The sequence below is a fragment of the Dipteris shenzhenensis genome, chromosome 15, assembly GCF_047967505.1.
Source record: "Dipteris shenzhenensis isolate YYH24624 ecotype China chromosome 15, Dip_SZ_1.0, whole genome shotgun sequence".
Classification (NCBI taxonomy): Eukaryota; Viridiplantae; Streptophyta; class Polypodiopsida; order Gleicheniales; family Dipteridaceae; genus Dipteris; species Dipteris shenzhenensis.
In genome coordinates this window covers 30368954-30387553 of record NC_141610.1, presented here as the reverse complement: position 1 = coordinate 30387553, position 18600 = coordinate 30368954, and the positions used below count along the sequence as shown (strand labels likewise).

The following is an 18600-nucleotide window of genomic DNA, read 5'->3' as shown; positions in this document are numbered from 1 at the left end:
TCACCCTCATCAATGAACTTGACATCAAATCCCTTTGACCATATATGTAAAGCACAATACAAATTATTACAATTGTCGACCCTCTAAAGGGAAAATACCATTTGACCCTTCCAAGGTCACGTTACCTCATCTTGAGCATCTAGGAATAAGGGCTTATTGTAAATGTCCAAGCATTAGACAATTGTAAGATCCCTGTCCAGGGCTTCTTGGATAGTGGCTAATCCACTCGCTAGGGAAAAATGAGACTCTTTACAAAATGTCAAATCCCTAGGCCTTGAAGCACTCCAAATTGTAATAAATTAAACCACTTTTTTTGAAAGGCTACAGGTGATATAAGACACCACCTTTACTTGCAAGACTTAATTGCACCTTGAACTTTCCATTCCAACCATTTATGTCCACCTAGTTTGAAAAATGTGAAAGTTTATTAATTTGTTAATAGTATTGGGGATCGGAGAGGTTTGTAAAAGTAAGGGTGTAAAGGATAGTAGTGAAAACTTAGCCATTCACTTGCTAGGTTAGCATAGTACTTGTTTTTCAACAAATCTAATAGAAGGGATTATTGCAACTATCCAAGCATTAGGCAATATTTGCATCTATAGCATCTTGTGTCACTTTAAATGAAGGATTATCTACACTCCTCCGGAAAAGTTGAGCCTCTTCAAAAATAGTGAAAGCCCTAAAACATTCCAAATTGGATACAATCAAAACTTTTTTATGATAATCCAAAAAAGTATAGACTAATCTATAGTTATGGTGTAACCAGAAGTGCATGGAAATAGAACATTTTGAGATGTCTTTCTAAATATTGGTGGATTTTTAATTTTGTTAACTCACATATGCTAGTAGAGCCCAAGGGCATTGTATGATATTAACTTGTAGTATTTTATCTTATTATTGAGAAACATTGTTGCCTGGAATTTAAAGATAATAATATGAGATACACAAGTGACTTTTGAAAGGATAACTTAACAAAAGAAAAGTCACATAGTGGAGTGTTATAAACTCAATTGCAACAGGCTGACAATGGCTAGCCTCCCTCAAAAGAGTTGTTTATGGATGATGAAATTGAAGGATGTTCAACAGGAACTCATCTAATCCAATTGTTTCTCTCCCCTCGATCAATTTTTGTAAGTGTATAAGTAGCTGCTTACCCTAACATGAGAGACAATCTGAAAGAGTAAGACATTTATGCAAACATAGTAGATAATCAGACTGTACAAAAGTTCATTCCTTTTCTAATCCTTGATTTTAGGTTCAATGAACAAAATAGATTATTAATTAGCATAAAAGGAAGGTTAACAATTTTATTCTTCCAACCCCTTGATTAAGTCTTAATGATCAAAGCATTTATTCAAATGATAAGACAATGAGCTACTTGCAAACAAGATAAAGCTAGACTTTCATGGTCAGAATTCAAAATTATCTGGTGAATAGAAAAAATTCCCATTCTCGTTGCATGAGTCTTGACATGGTTGCAAAAGCATTGACCAAGCTAGTCAAGGTTATCTCAGGAAAAAAGAATTTCTCAAAGAAATAAAATTTGTACCTTGATCCCCATGGAAACCTCATGAGAACAATGGCTAATATTTTGAAGATTGTGAATCAAATTGACGAATGGCTATAAGCATATGCGGTACCACTTCTAGGTCATGCTCGAAAGCATGAATGCACTTACAAATGTGCCAATCACTGCTGATCGCCAACTCTATCTGGTCTTTTTGTCGATGATATGGAAGATTGGATGAGAAAACACAGTAGAGAAGGTGCCCAAATTGCACGATATGCTCTACTATTGCTTATTTGCGCACATCATGTAGTCTTAATCACAAAGAGCAAGCATAAATGCAAGCTCATTTGGATGCATTGTGAGACTTTTGCAGACACTCAAGAGTGCATGTTAACATAGCCAAGACATAAGGCATGAGTTGGAATAAATAGATGGATGTCACTTTCAAGGGAAACCTTTGGAAACAGTCAACTCATATATATATATATATATATATATATATATATATGGTTGGAATTTGCCGGATAACTACAAGTGTGTAGAAAGAAGAATCCTAGGGGGTTTGAAAGCTTTGTCAGCTTCCAAAATAAGTGTAGGAAGGCACACCAATGGAATTGGGAAATGACAAAGTTTTAATACACTATGCTTATACAAACAACGATCCTTTACGAGTGCATATCACGGGCTCCCGGGCTCTCTAGGACCTACTGCAAAAGAAAAGAAACTTTACATAAAAGATTTCTCATAGGGAAATTGGGGGTTATATCCCATCCTACTAGCTGAGACGGGTATGATACCACTGGAAAGGGAGACATTATGCCTATTCATGGCTTATCTCAACAAAGTTGAGAAGATGGATGCCAGTAGGATACCTCACAAGGCATTGGAAGCTACAGAAATCATTCGAGAACACCGAGAGGGGATGAAATGGATGGAATTATGGGTATAACAGCTGTTGATATACCAGCAGATGCATGTGAGATCAGGGAGTAGTGACATAGAAGATGCTACAAAATTATGGCAAGACCCAAGGGAAAAAATGCAGTTCTACAATGGAAAGTTATGGGATGCAAATGTACCTTGGGGAAGATAGGCATCTACTATGCAAAATGAGAACTGGCTTACATGATCTAGAGGTGGAGAAGGGAAGGTGGGCAAGACCTAGGGTCCCAATTGAAGAAAGAATATGCAAATTTTGCCCCACAAAGGAGGTGGAAAATGAGCAGCATGTACCCCTAAGATGTTGGGCCTATGCACACATCAGAGGTAGATAAGATGATGACAGAGGAAACCTGAAAATTTGATTAGACTAGCTAGCTACAAAGCTAGTAATATATCTAAAAGAAACTTCTCCCCATGGGGGCTGGCTTTTCCACTCTAAAGACTATGTATTGATCATATCTTTGATGAAATAATATATTACAAACTTTTTTCTGCCCAAAAAAAATAAAAATCTAAAAGAGGTTATGGAACACCACATCAAGGTGCTTGAACTAGAGCACAAGTTGGCTTAAAATCTACTAACTACATAGCAAGTCTAGAATTTTCTATCACCGGATGTAAAAGATGAATATTTGTTGATAGTGATCACCATTCCAATAGGTTCTAAAGGGTCTCAAGAGGAATTTAATACAATCATATCATAGCATATCATCCCTCTCTCTCTCTCTCTTTCTCTCTCTCTCTTCATATACTCTAAAGATCATGAAATCATACTGGTAGGGGATTTTAGTGCACAAACATGCTCAAGGCAGGCTATCATAACAGTAGAAGGGAAAAACCCACTATGGATGCAGGAAATGGATGAGGATAGTGAGGAAAGGAGGGGCTTGAAGAGATGTTAGAAGATGTAGGTGAGATCACCCACATGGGAAAGCAATTATTCACATTATGTGAATGTTTTGGGCAACAGATATGCAACAGTGCTCTCCACTTTAGAGAAATAGGAGGCTAAACATGCAGACTCCCTTAGGGTTCAAGCGTAACTGACTACATGATCATAAGTCTAGATGCAAGTCACATGGTGAGATGTCTCAGAATTGATGACATAAGAATCTCCCTCGGGATCTTTGGAATAAGACTCGCTGCAGAAAAATAGAAGAAAACATGACTCCCTCATTAGAAAATGGATCATAAAAAGGTACACATCTATGAGAAAAAACTAGAAAATGCAATTGCACAGTGCCGGATGCCTCAAATCTGCAAGGGATGGACAAGTGCATGAGGGGATAAGCATAGGCATGTCTTGTAATAGATGGAATGACCAGGGCTGCAAAACAGCACGTGGAATCATGGAAAAAGGTAAGACACAGAAAAGGCACAAAGGCAAGGGGGTACATATAGATAGTAGAGAAAAAAGAGAGTCATCCTAAGACACAAACAACTCAAGCAATTCCAAGAGATCAAGAAAAACCCCATGAATTTTCTAGAAGCTACATCTCAATAGGGAAAGCATCATGGGAACACATGATACAGTTTGTCAAGAACTCTATAAAGGAGATGGAGAATAGAGGAGCACCCAGAATATCTCCATCAAAGCTACAAATTTATCATAACAGAAGATGTGGAAGGAGGTCATGAAGTAGGCAATGGGAAGGCTCTAGACTCACAAGGATTAGTGGCAGAGATGTTGAAATGGGGAGGGGGCAAAGCAAAAGAAATGCTGACCATGATAATAAATGAAGCTCTACAAGAGGGATTCCCCACCAACTGTCGACTCATTTAAATGAAGCTCTACAAGAGGGATTCCCCACCAACTGTCGACTCATTAAGATTGCCAGTCCACAATGGAGGAGACAATAAGGTAGCAAAAAATTACAGAACAATCATGGTAAGTAGCTTGATGACAAAGTATATGGCACCCTCCCTGAGCAAAGAATCATCAATTGTGGCAGACGAACATGCAATAAGAGCAACATGTCAACCATCTAGTGACCAATAGAGCGGCAAAAGAGGAGGCCAAGAATAGAAGGAAAGATATCTACTACTTTGTTTTGGACTGCAAGAAAGCCTTTGACACAGTATCTCGTGATAACGAATTATGGGAAAGACTAGAAAAGCCACAATTCCCTCAAGCAATCAGGAAATCCATGCCCAGATTGTATGAGAGAGTACATAGCCTTATAGATGATTCAAGCTCCAATGAAAAGATAATCCTAAGCAGAGACATAAAAGTCAAGATAAGTTGTGCCCTCTTAACAACTCCATTATGTTTATTCATTGATGAATTAAGAGAATGGATGAGAGCACACACTAGAGAGGCAGTCCAAATTGTAGGTTATGCCTTACTCCTACTCATCTATGCAGATGACATGGTTCTCTTTGCAAAAGAAAGAAAGGACATGCGAGCACATTTGAATGCATCATGTAAACACTCGGGCATGAAAATTAACATTGCCATGACAAAAGTCATGCTAATCAGGACACGAAACATGCAAACGTCCTTCATACTCGAAGGGCAACCTCTAGCAGTAGTTACTTCATACAAATACCTAGGGCTTGAATTCAAGGATAACTTGAAGGGGACAAACACATAGGGCTTGTATTCAAGGATAACTACAAGTGGAATGCGTGCATGGAACGAAGAGTAGAGGGAGGGCTGAAAGCATAATACAAATTTCAAAACAAATGCAGGAAAACACGTGTGGAGCTGGGAAATGGCAAAATTCTTATACAGTATGCTGGTACAAATGCATGGGCACCCGGACACTCCAAGGCATATTGGTAAAGAATAGATGGCCTGCATATAGTATGTTGGCACAAACAATCGTTCTCTATGGATGCCCCGCATGGGCACCCGGACACTCCAGGGCATATTGAAAAAGGATAAAGACAATCAAAAAATGATTTCTCATTAGGAGTTGAGAACCAAAGTACAAACCCCTTATCCTATTCTACTAGCAGAGACAGGGATGATACCTTTTGAAGGAGAAGGGATGTGCCAGTGCATGATTTACCTCTACAAAAACCATGGGATTGTACAGAGAAGGGGTCAATGGAAGGAGTAGTAGGGAACACATGCAAAAAATATCCCCAACAGTACGAGTTCTAAAATGGAGTTCTATAAGTGGAAAATCAATCCAATACAAAAATATGGAATGCAAGAGTACATTGAGAGGACATATCACCATTCAAATGGCACAAATTCGTAGAACAAGGACCAGCTCTCATAATCTAGAGGTGGAAAGGGGCAAGTGAATGAGCTCTAGAATTCCAAGGGATGCGAGAACTTCCAAAATCTGCCCAATAGGGGAGATATAAATGAAGAACACCCCCTCCTCCATTGCCAAGCATACATGCATATCAAGGAAAAATACAGCAACAATGAGGTCAGTATTAAAAAACTTCTGGAATACCTAGCTGAGAAGTTGGGAGCCGAAAAAAAGGAAGTATTAGGGCAGCGTAGCAAAGTTTTCTACCTAGCACACTGATTGGCTAGGAGCGTGCCTGCAGTTTAACAGAATACTGTATGAATTACTTCTTCCCATAGGATTTTGATGTAAAAGCCATTATTTATTTAATAGTGGTATCCAATGCCATAGATCTTGAAGGTCTCTAGTGGAACTTTCTCTCTCTCCCCGCCCGAAAAGAGAGTTTTATCTCTACGTATTTATGGCATTATGATCATGATTATGATTTTTTTACTTTGTATTCATGATAAGTGTTGATGCCCGCTTAGTGGCTTCACCCCTCAGCTCATTGTATCAGGCTTCTTTAGTCTCGTAGACCCTTTGGTCTTCCGAAGACTTTTAATAAACACTTCTGTATGTTGTTCTATCCCAGGAAGAATTCCTAATGTTGTTCTATCCCAGGAAGAATTCCTACAAGTGGAAGAGGAGGATTAGACTTGCTAGCTGACGAGGACACTTTTGGAGATTGGATGGGGCTGGGCAACTATTCGAGAGGCGAGGCTCAGCATCAAGAAGTAAAAGTGCTCGAGCAGTGGATCCGTCATCGGAATACGCACAGTTTATTGAGTGCCTGCCTAATGTGCACTAGTCACCGGTGTTCCGTGTCACGCCGTGTCACGGTCTTAGAATCATTCATCTTAGTAGATGTTGCCGAGACATGCACCGTTGAGGGGGGCAGGAAGTCGACTTGGTATCACCTGGACCGGTAGGCTCATCCTTGTCATCTCGACCCCGTTTGCGTGGTCGTTTGCTCCGGTGCTCGTCGGGTGTCAAATCGGCCACACTAATTTCTCTATCTGTTCGTCTGCAGTTGATCCTTGTACTCGGCATCTCCTTCTGAAGCCCTTTGACTTCATCCTCCAACCAAGCAACCTCTTCGATGAATCCTGGACGTGGGGAGCAGCAAGGATGGCTTCAAGTTCCCCTAATCCTTTGCTTCTTCTAATCCTTGCTTTGCTTGTGCATTTTTGCATACACACCATCAACAGCATCCAACGCGACCTTATTCTCTTACAACTAGAGGACTTGCACATCATCCTCCAATTGTAATTTCTCATGGCTTTCTGTCAAAGATGTAAAAGCCACCTTAAGAGCATCATGCTCTGCGTGCACAATTGCGTCAATGCAGCCTGGTTGGCGAGATCCTTGAGCATGCTATTAATGATCTGCCCAAAGCATTTGAGGGGTACCAAATATTTTTTAAAAAATTGTTGATGAATCCCTTGCTATTCTGTTTGTGGTCACTTGGTGGTGCAAATAAGGGCCGGTCAACAAAAAGCTACCGAGGTGGAGGACCGACTGAATGTTGATAGATGTTTTCCCTCACTCCTCCCTTAACCTGTGTACCCTGTGCTTGGAGACCAATGCAATGCACAGTGCTTGAAAGATACCCTCACTTTCACTCCGATGATTGCTTGTGGCAAGTTTGCTTGTATCACGGAGCTGAAAACAGCCAAGTAGGCAAGTAGTTGACACCAGTAGTGGGTAGGCCACCAGTAATACTGCCATAAGGGAACGTGCCCCCATCTCAAACAAATTCCTAGATTTTTCTATTTTATCAATTCTACGCTATCTATGGATTTGCTTTTACAAGCACTTTATCTTTCACAACTAACTCACTTTTCATGAAAGCTTAAAGCTCATTTTGCCTGCTGAAACTTGTCAGACTCTTTTCAAAATCTCAGGCATTGCTTCCGTAAATCATGTGACACCCACAGTAGGCAAGTAGTTGACACCAGTGGCGGGTAGGCCACCGATAATACTGCCATAAGGGAACGTGCCCCCATCTCAAACAAATTCCTAGATTTTTCTATTTTATCAATTCTACGCTATCTATGGATTTGCTTTTTACAAGCACTTTATCTTTCACAACTAACTCACTTTTCATGAAAGCTTAAAGCTCATTTTGCCTACTGAAACTTATCAGACTCTTTTCAAAATCTCAGGCAATGCTTCCATAAATCATGTGATTGTTATTTCAAGTATTTATTGAACCAATTCCTTTGAGCATTCTCTCTCAGGAATTCAAAAGTCAATGCACTGGTTCAGGAATATATGCATACATATACAAGCAAATTCTGACGATTAGTCAAATGAGATAAGTTTTCTTTGACACTTTTTTAGATTTTGCACAAGAACATGCATTGATATAAGGAAACAAGAAGACAATAGGATCACCTGGTCAATGTCAGGATTTATCTGAGCAAGAACAAGCAATCTACGAAGGTGTACCACATGGAGTTGAGCCTTTTTATCAGTCATGGGAACTATTACTTCAAATGTTTTCTTTAATACTTGCAACTGGATAGCAGAGAGATTCTCCTTTCTTCCAACTTGCTGAATTGCAGAATAAGTAGGTCAAATACTTAGCGCCTATAGGTCATACATATACAAATGTTGGAATTCGTAATTTGTATTTGGTTGCAAGAATAGATGAATATGTGCATCATTGAGACCGGACTAGAACAATATGGCCCCATCATGCATGCACGTGCACATATGCACACACACGCACACGCACATGCATGTAGGGGGACCAGTGCTTTTATAATCATAAAATTAAGTATAAGATATGGAATCTTTACTTCACAATGATCTACTCAGAAAGCTTTACCACATTTTGACATTTTGATGTACATACTTTCAACACTTAAGAAGGGTCCTTTTGCAAAATAAAGAAACCATAAACATGCATATCATTGACTAAATGCTGAGATATCAGCTTTGTGTTTGCCAAAGAATTAAACAAGCCTTCATTTACAATGAGATGCATGCATATATATATATATTCATTAATGTGGCTGCAACTGCAATTTCAATCCACGATAGATATAGACATTGAAATAGCAAGATAAGGATTGTCTTACAGTTCTAAATAAATTTTTCGTTTCCTTGTCACTAGCTCTAAGCAACCTCAGGACACATATGATGTTGAATATTGTCCAAATAGGGTTTTGTAGCTGTAAACCCTTAATCTGTAAACAACAAATATTTACTATGAGTGCCACTAGAAGCATTCCGCTGATGACGATCTTCAAAATATAAGAATATATATGTGCTCATGATAATAAAATGGAACCAAAGAAAAGCACACATTTACCATCCTTGACTATGTACAATTAGCAAAAAGTAAATTGTATCAAGCATCTCCTTATGGCATGTTTCAAAAGCAGCATAACAAATTTCAATCAGCCAAGGAATGTATGTATGCATGTATGTATGCATGTATATAAACATGAACACATGCAAATCCACATGCACATGACACAAGTGTACACACATGCACATGCTCATAGAGATATGAGTTAAAAAACAAACAAACAACAAAGTGGAGAAAGCTCAAATTGCTTCCTTTATTATCTCCATAACCTAGAAAAGGTGAACATGGTCTGTAGAGAAATGGAGCCGAAGATGGACATATGTTAATCTAATAACCAATCAATAATGGAGTGGATCCAACCCTACAAATGGGATGGAAAGACAAGGAGTGGAATTGATGTCACATTGAAATGGAAGCCAAATTAGATGCCAAGATGGAGGCCCATACCAAAGAGACATCATCGTGCATGGGCACGATTACAAAGTGCATTGATCCTCGTAATCAAGAAGAATGTGAGGAACAGAGACACAAAGCATGGCCCTAACGCATCTATTGACATCAATATTTTCATTCTTTAAGGAGTCCAAGGCATAGCGGTCTTGAAGTCTAACAACCTAGGCAATCGCTTGTTGGATCTCTTGTAGCTCAAATTCAAGTGTCTTGATAGTTGTGGCTTCTCCTCTTGTAATTCTCTTTCTTGAGGGTTTCTAGAGCATCCAGCTCGCCCAGGCCTAGCATGATATGCTTCTTGTAGACAGTGAAGCCCTAGCCCCTCCTTCACTATACAGAAAGAACAGAGCCAATTGTAGGTAGCTTGTAGATAGAAGATTACATAGAACCCTTAGGTTAGCTATGCTACCATAATAAGAACTCACATCAATATTGAGACGTCATTTTTACCATTTTCACTCTAATACCAATGAAAGGACTGAGCAACACTTTTCACCTTTTGAAATGTTTCGTCTATTTAAAACAGGTAAATGTGATGCTTGGAGTGTGAGCGATTCTCTCATGCAATAATGATAAAAGTGATTTTGCTGTCTAGAAAAATAGCAATGGAGTTAAGGCTTTTGATGTGAATTTCTCTAATATTCATACTTCAATGTTGGATCAGCCATGTGCGGATAGACTACTCATGTCTCAAGTCATTGTGGTGACTAGGTTGATTTTGGACTGATGATTCACTTGAGGATCAACTCATTCGAGAGATTATTTGGCATGCTTCCAAAGGAATTTCCATATGGTCTCCCTCTGAAGAGGAACATCGACCATAGGATTGAACTCATGCCTAGTGCAATGCTTGTGTTTGAGTAAACTTATGGGGTAGTTCGACTAAGCAAGATGAAATTGCACGGGAACTTCAGAAATACCTTCGAATGGGTCAAGTGTAGCCTAGTAAGTCACTTTGGGATGCACCAGAGATTTTGGTTAAGAAGAAAGACATGTCTATGCACCTTTGCACAGACTATAACAGTCTACATAGATTCACGATTTAATGAGGATGGACAACTCATTGATCAACTCTACGTTGCCAAGTATTTTAAAAATACTTGACAATGGAACGGCCTATCCTCATATAAGGATATTTGAGAAAGATGTCTATAAGAACGTGTTTTGTATGCAATTTGGCCATTATGAGTTCTTGGTGCTTCCATTTGGACTCACTAATGTGCTAGTAACTTTTTAGAAGATGAACAATGTATTTCGTCCATATCTGTAAAGTTTGGGGTGGACAAGGGTTGGCATAGGGCCGACAAGAGGGTGATAGAGAGTGGATAAAGGGGTGACAAGGGGATGACAAAGGATGAACAAGGTTTGACATAGGAAGGACTAGGGGGTGACAGAGGGGGTATAGAGAGTGGACAAAAGGGTGACAAGGGGGCGACAAAGGGTGAACAAGGTTTGACATAGAGTGGACGAGGGGTGAACAAGGGGTGACATAGCGTGAGAAAGGGGGTGACAGAGGATGGACAAAGGGGTGACAAGGGGGTGCTAGAGGGTGAACAAAGTGTGGCAAGGGGTGAACAGGGTTTGACATAGAGTGGACGAGGGGGTGACAAGGGGTGAACAAGGGGTGACATAGGGTAAGACAGGGGGTGACAATGGGGTGACAGAGGATGGACAAACGAGACAAAGGGTGAACAATGGGTGACAGAGAGTGGACAAAGGTGTGACAAGGGGTGAACAAGGTTTGACATAGGGGGCGATAGAGGGTGGACAAAGATGTGACAAGGGGGCGACAAAGGGTGAACAAGCTTTGACACAGGGTGGACAAGGGGTGAAATAAGGTGGACAAAGGGGTGACAAGGACGTGACAGAGGGGCTAGAGAGAGAAGAGGTGTGCAAGATCCCCCTAGTCTTCTGCTGAACCGAGGGTGACTCCAAGCCACCTTATCCATACTTGGAACCTAAGGGTGACACAAAGTCCCTTGTCATATGTGAGACCAAACCACCTTGTCCATTAACCACGTGACACTTAGCCATCATGTGTCATGTAAAGTCAAAACCACCACATGTCATTGTCCACTTTCATGTTTGTCAAAAAAACCCACTAAAACTCTGTATTGATCTCCCAGCAAGTTAAAAAATATACAAGGTGTAATACATGAAGAAAAATGCACTCTCTTCTTTTTTTTCTAAAAAAAGTATATACATTGTCACAGAGAGACGTATTCTCATTGGATATGATACTTCTTTACCCATGAGCCATTCATTGGTGCAAGTAACATTTTGCCCTCCAAAGTAGCCAAGTAAACCCTACCACTATTCATGTATGTCTGAGGTTCCAATCATGCCATGCCCTTTGTCTATTCTGCCATACTTTTAGAGAAAAGATGGCATCCTACTAGTGCTCCTCCAAGGCTTCGAGATCCCATAGTCTTTCAAGGGTGCAAGCATCATTATCCATCTCTACCATCAACTGGGTGGCCTCCATGTGGAACTCATAGGGCATGACTACCTCCAGGATGTACACCAAATCAAATGGTGAATACCCTTGTAGGTGGTCTAGTATATGAATAAAGAAGGAGTAACACATTCCAATCTTTCAAGCAATTGAGACAAACTTGTGTGATGATACCACCAAAGGCTTTGTCACTATTCCCTGCCAAGCCATTGCCATGAGGGTAATAGGAAGTCGATGTTTTATGAGCAATTTGTATTTGTACGACTAACTTGGCAATGATGTCATTTAAGAAATGGGAGCCTTGGTCACTCATCAATTCATTGGACACCCAAACCTTGAGATTATTTGATCATATAAGAAGGTGGCCACCACTTGGTATGTGCATGTCCTAACTACCTTGGCCTCAACCCACTTGGTACCATACTCTATGGCAACCAAAGCATACTTTTTTCCTCGCCTTGTGGTAGGAGAGATGGGTCCTACAAAATCCAAACCCCATCTATAGAAGGGTGGCATAGGGCTGAATGGTTTAAGGGGAAGATATTCACATCTAATAGCCGACTCCTTGGCATGAGTCACATTGGTGCACATGAGTGTAGCAATCTTGGAACAAATTTGGCCATCAGAAATCAAGGCATATTATCTTCCTAGCATTGGCTTCTGGCGCAACATGACCACCAACCATGCTAGCGTGAGCTTCTTCAAGAAGGGATGGAGTTTCATGTGGGAGCACACACCGCATTCTTTTCCCAACTTGTACGATTGCCTTGCAATCATTTTGAAAGGGGCTGGTTGAATGATCCATTTCCTCTCCTCTGTTGGGTCAACCCTTTAGGAAATTCACTCGTGTACAACAAATAAACGTGGAAGGCAATCCATTGTAAACAAGCATTCATCCTTCAGTACTATGATGACAAAAAGGCCCAAATCTAGCAATTCATCCTCAACCCCAATGCTACTTCTCACGGAGATATTCATGGCAAATGCTCTGCGGGTTGATGCAATTGGCCAGCCCTCACCCACAATGTCAAAGTAAAAAATTCTTGAAAAATTGCATTTGACTCTCCTAATTTGATTAGGAAGATAATCCAAGAAGGCACTTTATGTAAAGGAGCTTATAGCCTCTTAACCATTCGACACCTTCAATCTCCTTCAACATTCCTCATTAATACAATGAATCAAGGTTGTATCCAAAATGTATTAGTCTCATTACAGGATTTCCCCTACAAATGATGCTCACCTTTAGCACACATGCCTAGCAGCCTAGAGCATGTGCATTTCCATCATCTTGCAAAATTAAGCATTTCAAATTTGGTGGATGGGCTTCGAAGAAGTCTTAGGGGGGTTGATGCACGATTGGGTGTAGCTAATTGCGAAACTATTTTAGGGGAAACTTTGGGACCACGACACAATGCACTTGTGTGTGAGATTTTAAATTTGGGGCTGCAGACTCGTTGCCAGATTCTTTCCCATCGTAAAGATTGTGGCACTGGCATAATAACAAGACACAACCTGTCAATCTGAACATTGCAAAGCTTAACACATGTGACTACAAGTATTTACTCCATGAGCACAAAGTCTGGAATCCGGTCCTCCTTCGTGTAGTGCAGTCTTTAGTTTGACTACATCACACATCTTTGCCACCTGGCATTGCGCAGCTTTGCCATCTGTCATCGCACAGATCACTCATAGTTCAATCTTTTGCTGTGCTGACCACCGTGCTGGTTCAAGAAATAACATTGGCTTCGAGTGACTATTGTGCTAATTCTTGGAATTATGGAGTTATTTTAGTTAGGATTAAGTATTTCCTTGTACAACCACCTAGAGCACCGCGCTGACAAGGTGGTGACGTTGGCTTGGAGTGAGCGACCACCACACTAGTTCTTGGAGTTATTTAGTGCTGGTTGTAGTTAATTTGAAGCCAAGGGAAATGTATTTTCTTTCCAATAATGGGGCCCTTTCATGTCGATATGGCACTTGAGGGATCCCCTTTAGGGACAAGGGTCATATTGTCATGCCAAATTTGTCTAGTGGCATGGTCCTTGTCTCTAAAGGGGACCCTTTAAGGGCCATATCAGCAATTATATTTATTGATACTTTATTTCTTTTTTCTAGATTTATTTCCTTGCAACCACCATGCTGGTTCTTAGAGCTATTTTAGTTCTAAACCAAGGAAAACGTAGTCCTATTTTAGAGCTATTTTAGTTTTTGTGCCACAATGTCTTGTGCAACGATTGTATTGGTTATAGTAAATCCTGAATAAGGGCAAAAGTATACGATTTCTATTTATTTAGAACCATTTTCACTACCGAAGTACCAGTAATAACAATTTTACTATTGCTTGTGCAACGATCACTCTGGTTGTAATTTGATTGTATTTTTTTGAATGTATGTCCTTGCAACCAACGTGTTAGTTCTATTTTTCGTGCTACTTGTAGTTAATCCTAAGCAAGGAGAATTTCTTTCCTTTTGCAATAATTGCTTGTGCAACGACCGCACAAGCTTGTAGTAAATCTTAAACGAGGGAAAAAGTATGTCATTTGTGCTTCTTTAGAACCATTTTCACAATTGAAGTAACAACAGTAGAAATATTTTTTGTAATAATTTCTTTGCAATGACCTCTGGTTGTAGTAAACTATAAACAACAGCAAAAATATGCCATTTGTGCTTCTTTAGAACCACTTTCACTACCAAAGTAATAGCAACAATATTTTTTGTGATAATAGTATTATATTGAAGCTGAAACAAAAGAGACTACTGTGACATGAAGTTGGGGGTAATAAACTTCACGCACCTCTTCACTTCCTATTGCTTTCGAACTGAGTAATAGAGATATTAATCACTGGGAAAGGGACATTAAAAATAAGCTTTTATACCAAGAGACCACACCATACTATCCTCCCTTATATTAGAATGAAGATGGTAACATCCCAAGTGATGTTGTACCCAAGCATAGGGAGAAGGAAAGGATCAGCGAAGGCCATAATCTCAGCAAGCCGGTCTGCACCAAAGAGACGAGTGATACGTTGTTGAAAGAAGATCTTGTGGCTTAACATGACATGAACTGATATATATCAAGGAGTTTGAAGGGGCTGATTGGGTCGGATGAGTAGGTTCCAAGGAAACATTGCACCTCCTTCATAAACACCTTTACACTTAGCTCAAAACACTCTCCGAACTGTCATAAGACACAGAGACCCATAACTTTCAGTAAAGACATGATATAAAATATTGGAACACATATCTAGATGTGCCTTGAAATGGGCTTCGCTTTGATATAAATTTCATAAGAAACAAAGAAGCAGTCGGAAAGATATGGGCAGTTTACTGGGACGGGAGTAAAAACTGTCTAAAAAAGAAATAGTCACACACAGAGAGTCATAGATTTTTGGTTTGAAATCTAATACAATGACTGAAGATATAGGATGATGCTCTTAAAGAGAGCTTCGTGTTGATATAAGTTTCACCCAAATCGAACCACCGAGCAAAAAGTTATGAGCAAAATACTGACAGGGGGTCAAACTGTGATGAAAAACACCTACTCCTTCTATTGGTGCCGACTTGGGAGGATACTACCTCCATGCTTAGACTTCATCAACGATCCAAGTCCCATAGAGATCTGCCTAGGAGGGAAGGAAGAGCTCCCTTTGTGGCTTGGGAAATAGATAAACCATGTATGCGCAATGAGCGGCCGAATAGACAACACTTTTGAGCACTTTGGAAGAGAAAGCAATGAAAAAAAAAGGGAAGAGACACTCAAGAGAGAGAACCTAAAGTGACCTTCATTACCAATAGAGTGATGCTCCACTCCAATACAACTCAAAATACTATAAATACAAGGGAGAAGAAGAGGTTTCATATATCCAAGAGGGAGCAGAAGCTCCAAGACTACTCATAGAGAGAGAATAAACTAGAGAGAGATGGACTCAAGAGTCTACATAAGAGAATATCTACAAGAGGGAGAGAAGGCTGATGGAAGAGGCTTGAGGAGACTAGAGCTATAGCAACATGAGGCCTAATGGTGGAAGAGATGATGAACAAGGGAGAGGAGGGCTCCTTTTATAGAGATTTTGTCACCTTCCTTCACCCATTTACAATTGCTGCCTGTAGATTCTTTTCCCCATCAATCACATAAGTCCGTATGTCACCATCCATGTCCTTTTTGGCTACTCTTGCCATGTGTCCCATCAAAAGATTCTCAAGACTCTTAAAATATTGAGAAAGTCAAGAGTCTCCCCACATGGAGTCCATAGGGACCCTCTCTTTTCCATATGTCCACGTCCTCCTTATTCCACATAGGAATTCTAGAAGGATTCCTCTTGACTCCACACTCCTCCACATGCCTTCCACATGCTTGGCATGTGGCCTCTCTTATATTATTGGAACACATGGACATGAGCCCACCTCTTTATATGACTCACTCTTCCTATTTTCTAAAAACCCCATAATATCCCATACACTAACTCTCACCCCATACCAAGGTATTTATCATTCATACACATGGTATTTACAATAATCCATTCCACTCATCCTCTCAATCCCATACAATATCTTAGAAAATAGAAATAAGAGAGCCACTAGGCTATCCCTTGATGCTCAAACTCTTATCAAACATAGAGAAAAACAATACCAATGCCAAATAAAAAATATCAATTTTTTGGCGTCACACAACATTCAGAGAAGTTAAACAAAAGAGACTACATTCAGAGAAGTTAAACAAAAGAGATTACATCCAAAGAGGAACTTTTTAGCACTTGTTAGGTCTTTGTGGTAGTTCTTTTAGAACTTTTAGCATTGTCAACTCAACACCACCATAGTGTGGTGAGACTTTCTCGACTAAATGTAAAATGAGCAACTGACAATGGAATGTATGTTTCCCATTTCCATAACATTCTGGGACACTTTGTCTAAAATTCTTCAGCCAAAGTGTCTTAGAAAGTGAGGGAAATGGAAAAGCCTTGTCTCATTCATTTCAACAACTTCATGAAATCTACCCAAAGTGAAAAAACCTTGATCAATCATCTCAAAGTGAAGCCACATCAATATGGGAGACGCCCAACATCTTTTAATAATTCCCTCACCTTTTGGGTGATGAGGGATATGGAAATTCCAGGCTCAACCATTCCCCTTTGGAATGGTAGGGATGACGGGTCCACATGAGAATCAGAAGAAGGGCGCCTGGTGCCTTGTGTGCTTTGCTAGGAGCAAGTTCTCTACCACTATAGGTTGGGTCTCCACCCCTTCATGGTGGTCTTCTAACAAACCACCAATATGTTTAGTCCAGCCTTTTCTGGAAGCCCCTCATTAAGACCTGTTTCCCTTGGCTCCCCATCCTGCAACCCCGGAGGGGCCTCTATGTAAAAGTCCCATATAGCATGTGTGATCAAGGGGTATTAGAAAAAACCCCTACCTATGATTTTTATAACCTATATACACCCCTTCTGTAAGCTTTGAGATGATAAGAGTATCCCTTATGTATGAAAATTTTCACTTTCTGAATCAATTCAAACAACCAATGACAAAATCTATCTTGATACAAAAGAAAGATGTGCATTGTTTTGTATTACAATAAAAATATAAAAGCCCTTCTTTTGATTGCACATGCTATCTTACATATTGCTTACTGACCCCTCCAAACCTACGACTCCCTTGGTCATGGCTATGGCTGGTGGAGTGTTGCAGGATGGAGAGCCAAGGCAAACAATGGATCCCATGACTTGGGCAGCATAATGCAAAAGGGGCGTCGGGGTTGTAGCATAAGATTCATCACAGGGGTGGAATGGGGCTTTGAGAGAATGGAAGGGGGTAGGAGAGGTCTTTTCCTAGGTGTGGAAAATTATTTATCTCCCCTTAAGGCCTTTATCTAGCTAGGTTTGGAGGGCTTACCTCCCTTCGACTCTTTTCCCCTTTGTTCCTTAGGTCCATTTGTGCGACTCTAGGTGTCTATTACTACTATGATCACATAATCCACCATTGGATTTTGCTATGATCAGACAATCCCGATACTGGCACCTCCTTGAATGGCACCTTATTGGGATGAGGGGGGAAGTGGTGGCACATGCAAAGTCCCAATTACACATTCCTTCCAGCACCCACCTTGCAAGTAGCCTAGCCTAATGTAGGCAGTCATATACGTCATCAATCTACCCCTAAGGGTGGGTTGATTCAATAAATATTCAAGAGCTTGATGATCAGTAATGATAATAAACTTATTGCCCAAGAGGTGATGTCAGTACTTTGTCATGGCATAGACCATGCCTAGACCCTCCCATTCAGTGGGGCTATAATTTCATTTGACTCCATTCAGTTGTCTGTTGCTAGCAAAGTACACATGTAAGTCTAGTTTGTGGTCCTTGTTAGGCTCGACCAATATTGTACCACTAGCCAATCCACTTGCATCCACATTAACATGAAAAATGACATCCCAATTGGGTTGTTGTAGAATGAATGCCTTCACTAGACGGTCGTTGAAATTCTCAAATGCTAGTTGTTGAGGTGCAGACCAAACAAAGGACTGTTCCTGGTAGAGTCGTTTTGTCAGTGCCACCGTGATGAAACTTCTGTAGTAACCTCACTTCTATGAGTGTGCGTGGAATCAACAATGTGAGTATCACCTCCACCTTAGCTGGATTTGTAGCCATTCCTTCATCCGAAACAATGTGGCCAAGGACGACTA

At 40.3% G+C, this 18600-nt stretch overlaps 1 protein-coding gene across 1 annotated transcript in view; it reads right to left on the bottom strand.

Annotated features, from left to right (window-relative positions):
* Positions 1 to 1053: 1053 nt before the first annotated feature.
* Positions 1054 to 18600, bottom strand: part of LOC147893671 (uncharacterized) — a 43221-nt gene continuing 25674 nt past the window's right edge. The window contains exons 4-6 of the mRNA XM_087386339.1: positions 8787 to 8894; positions 8098 to 8256; positions 1054 to 1155 (exon numbers count right to left, since the gene is read on the bottom strand). Of these exons, the coding sequence (XP_087242465.1) occupies positions 1054 to 1155; positions 8098 to 8256; positions 8787 to 8894 (369 nt within the window). The remainder of the gene's footprint in view (positions 1156 to 8097; positions 8257 to 8786; positions 8895 to 18600) is intronic.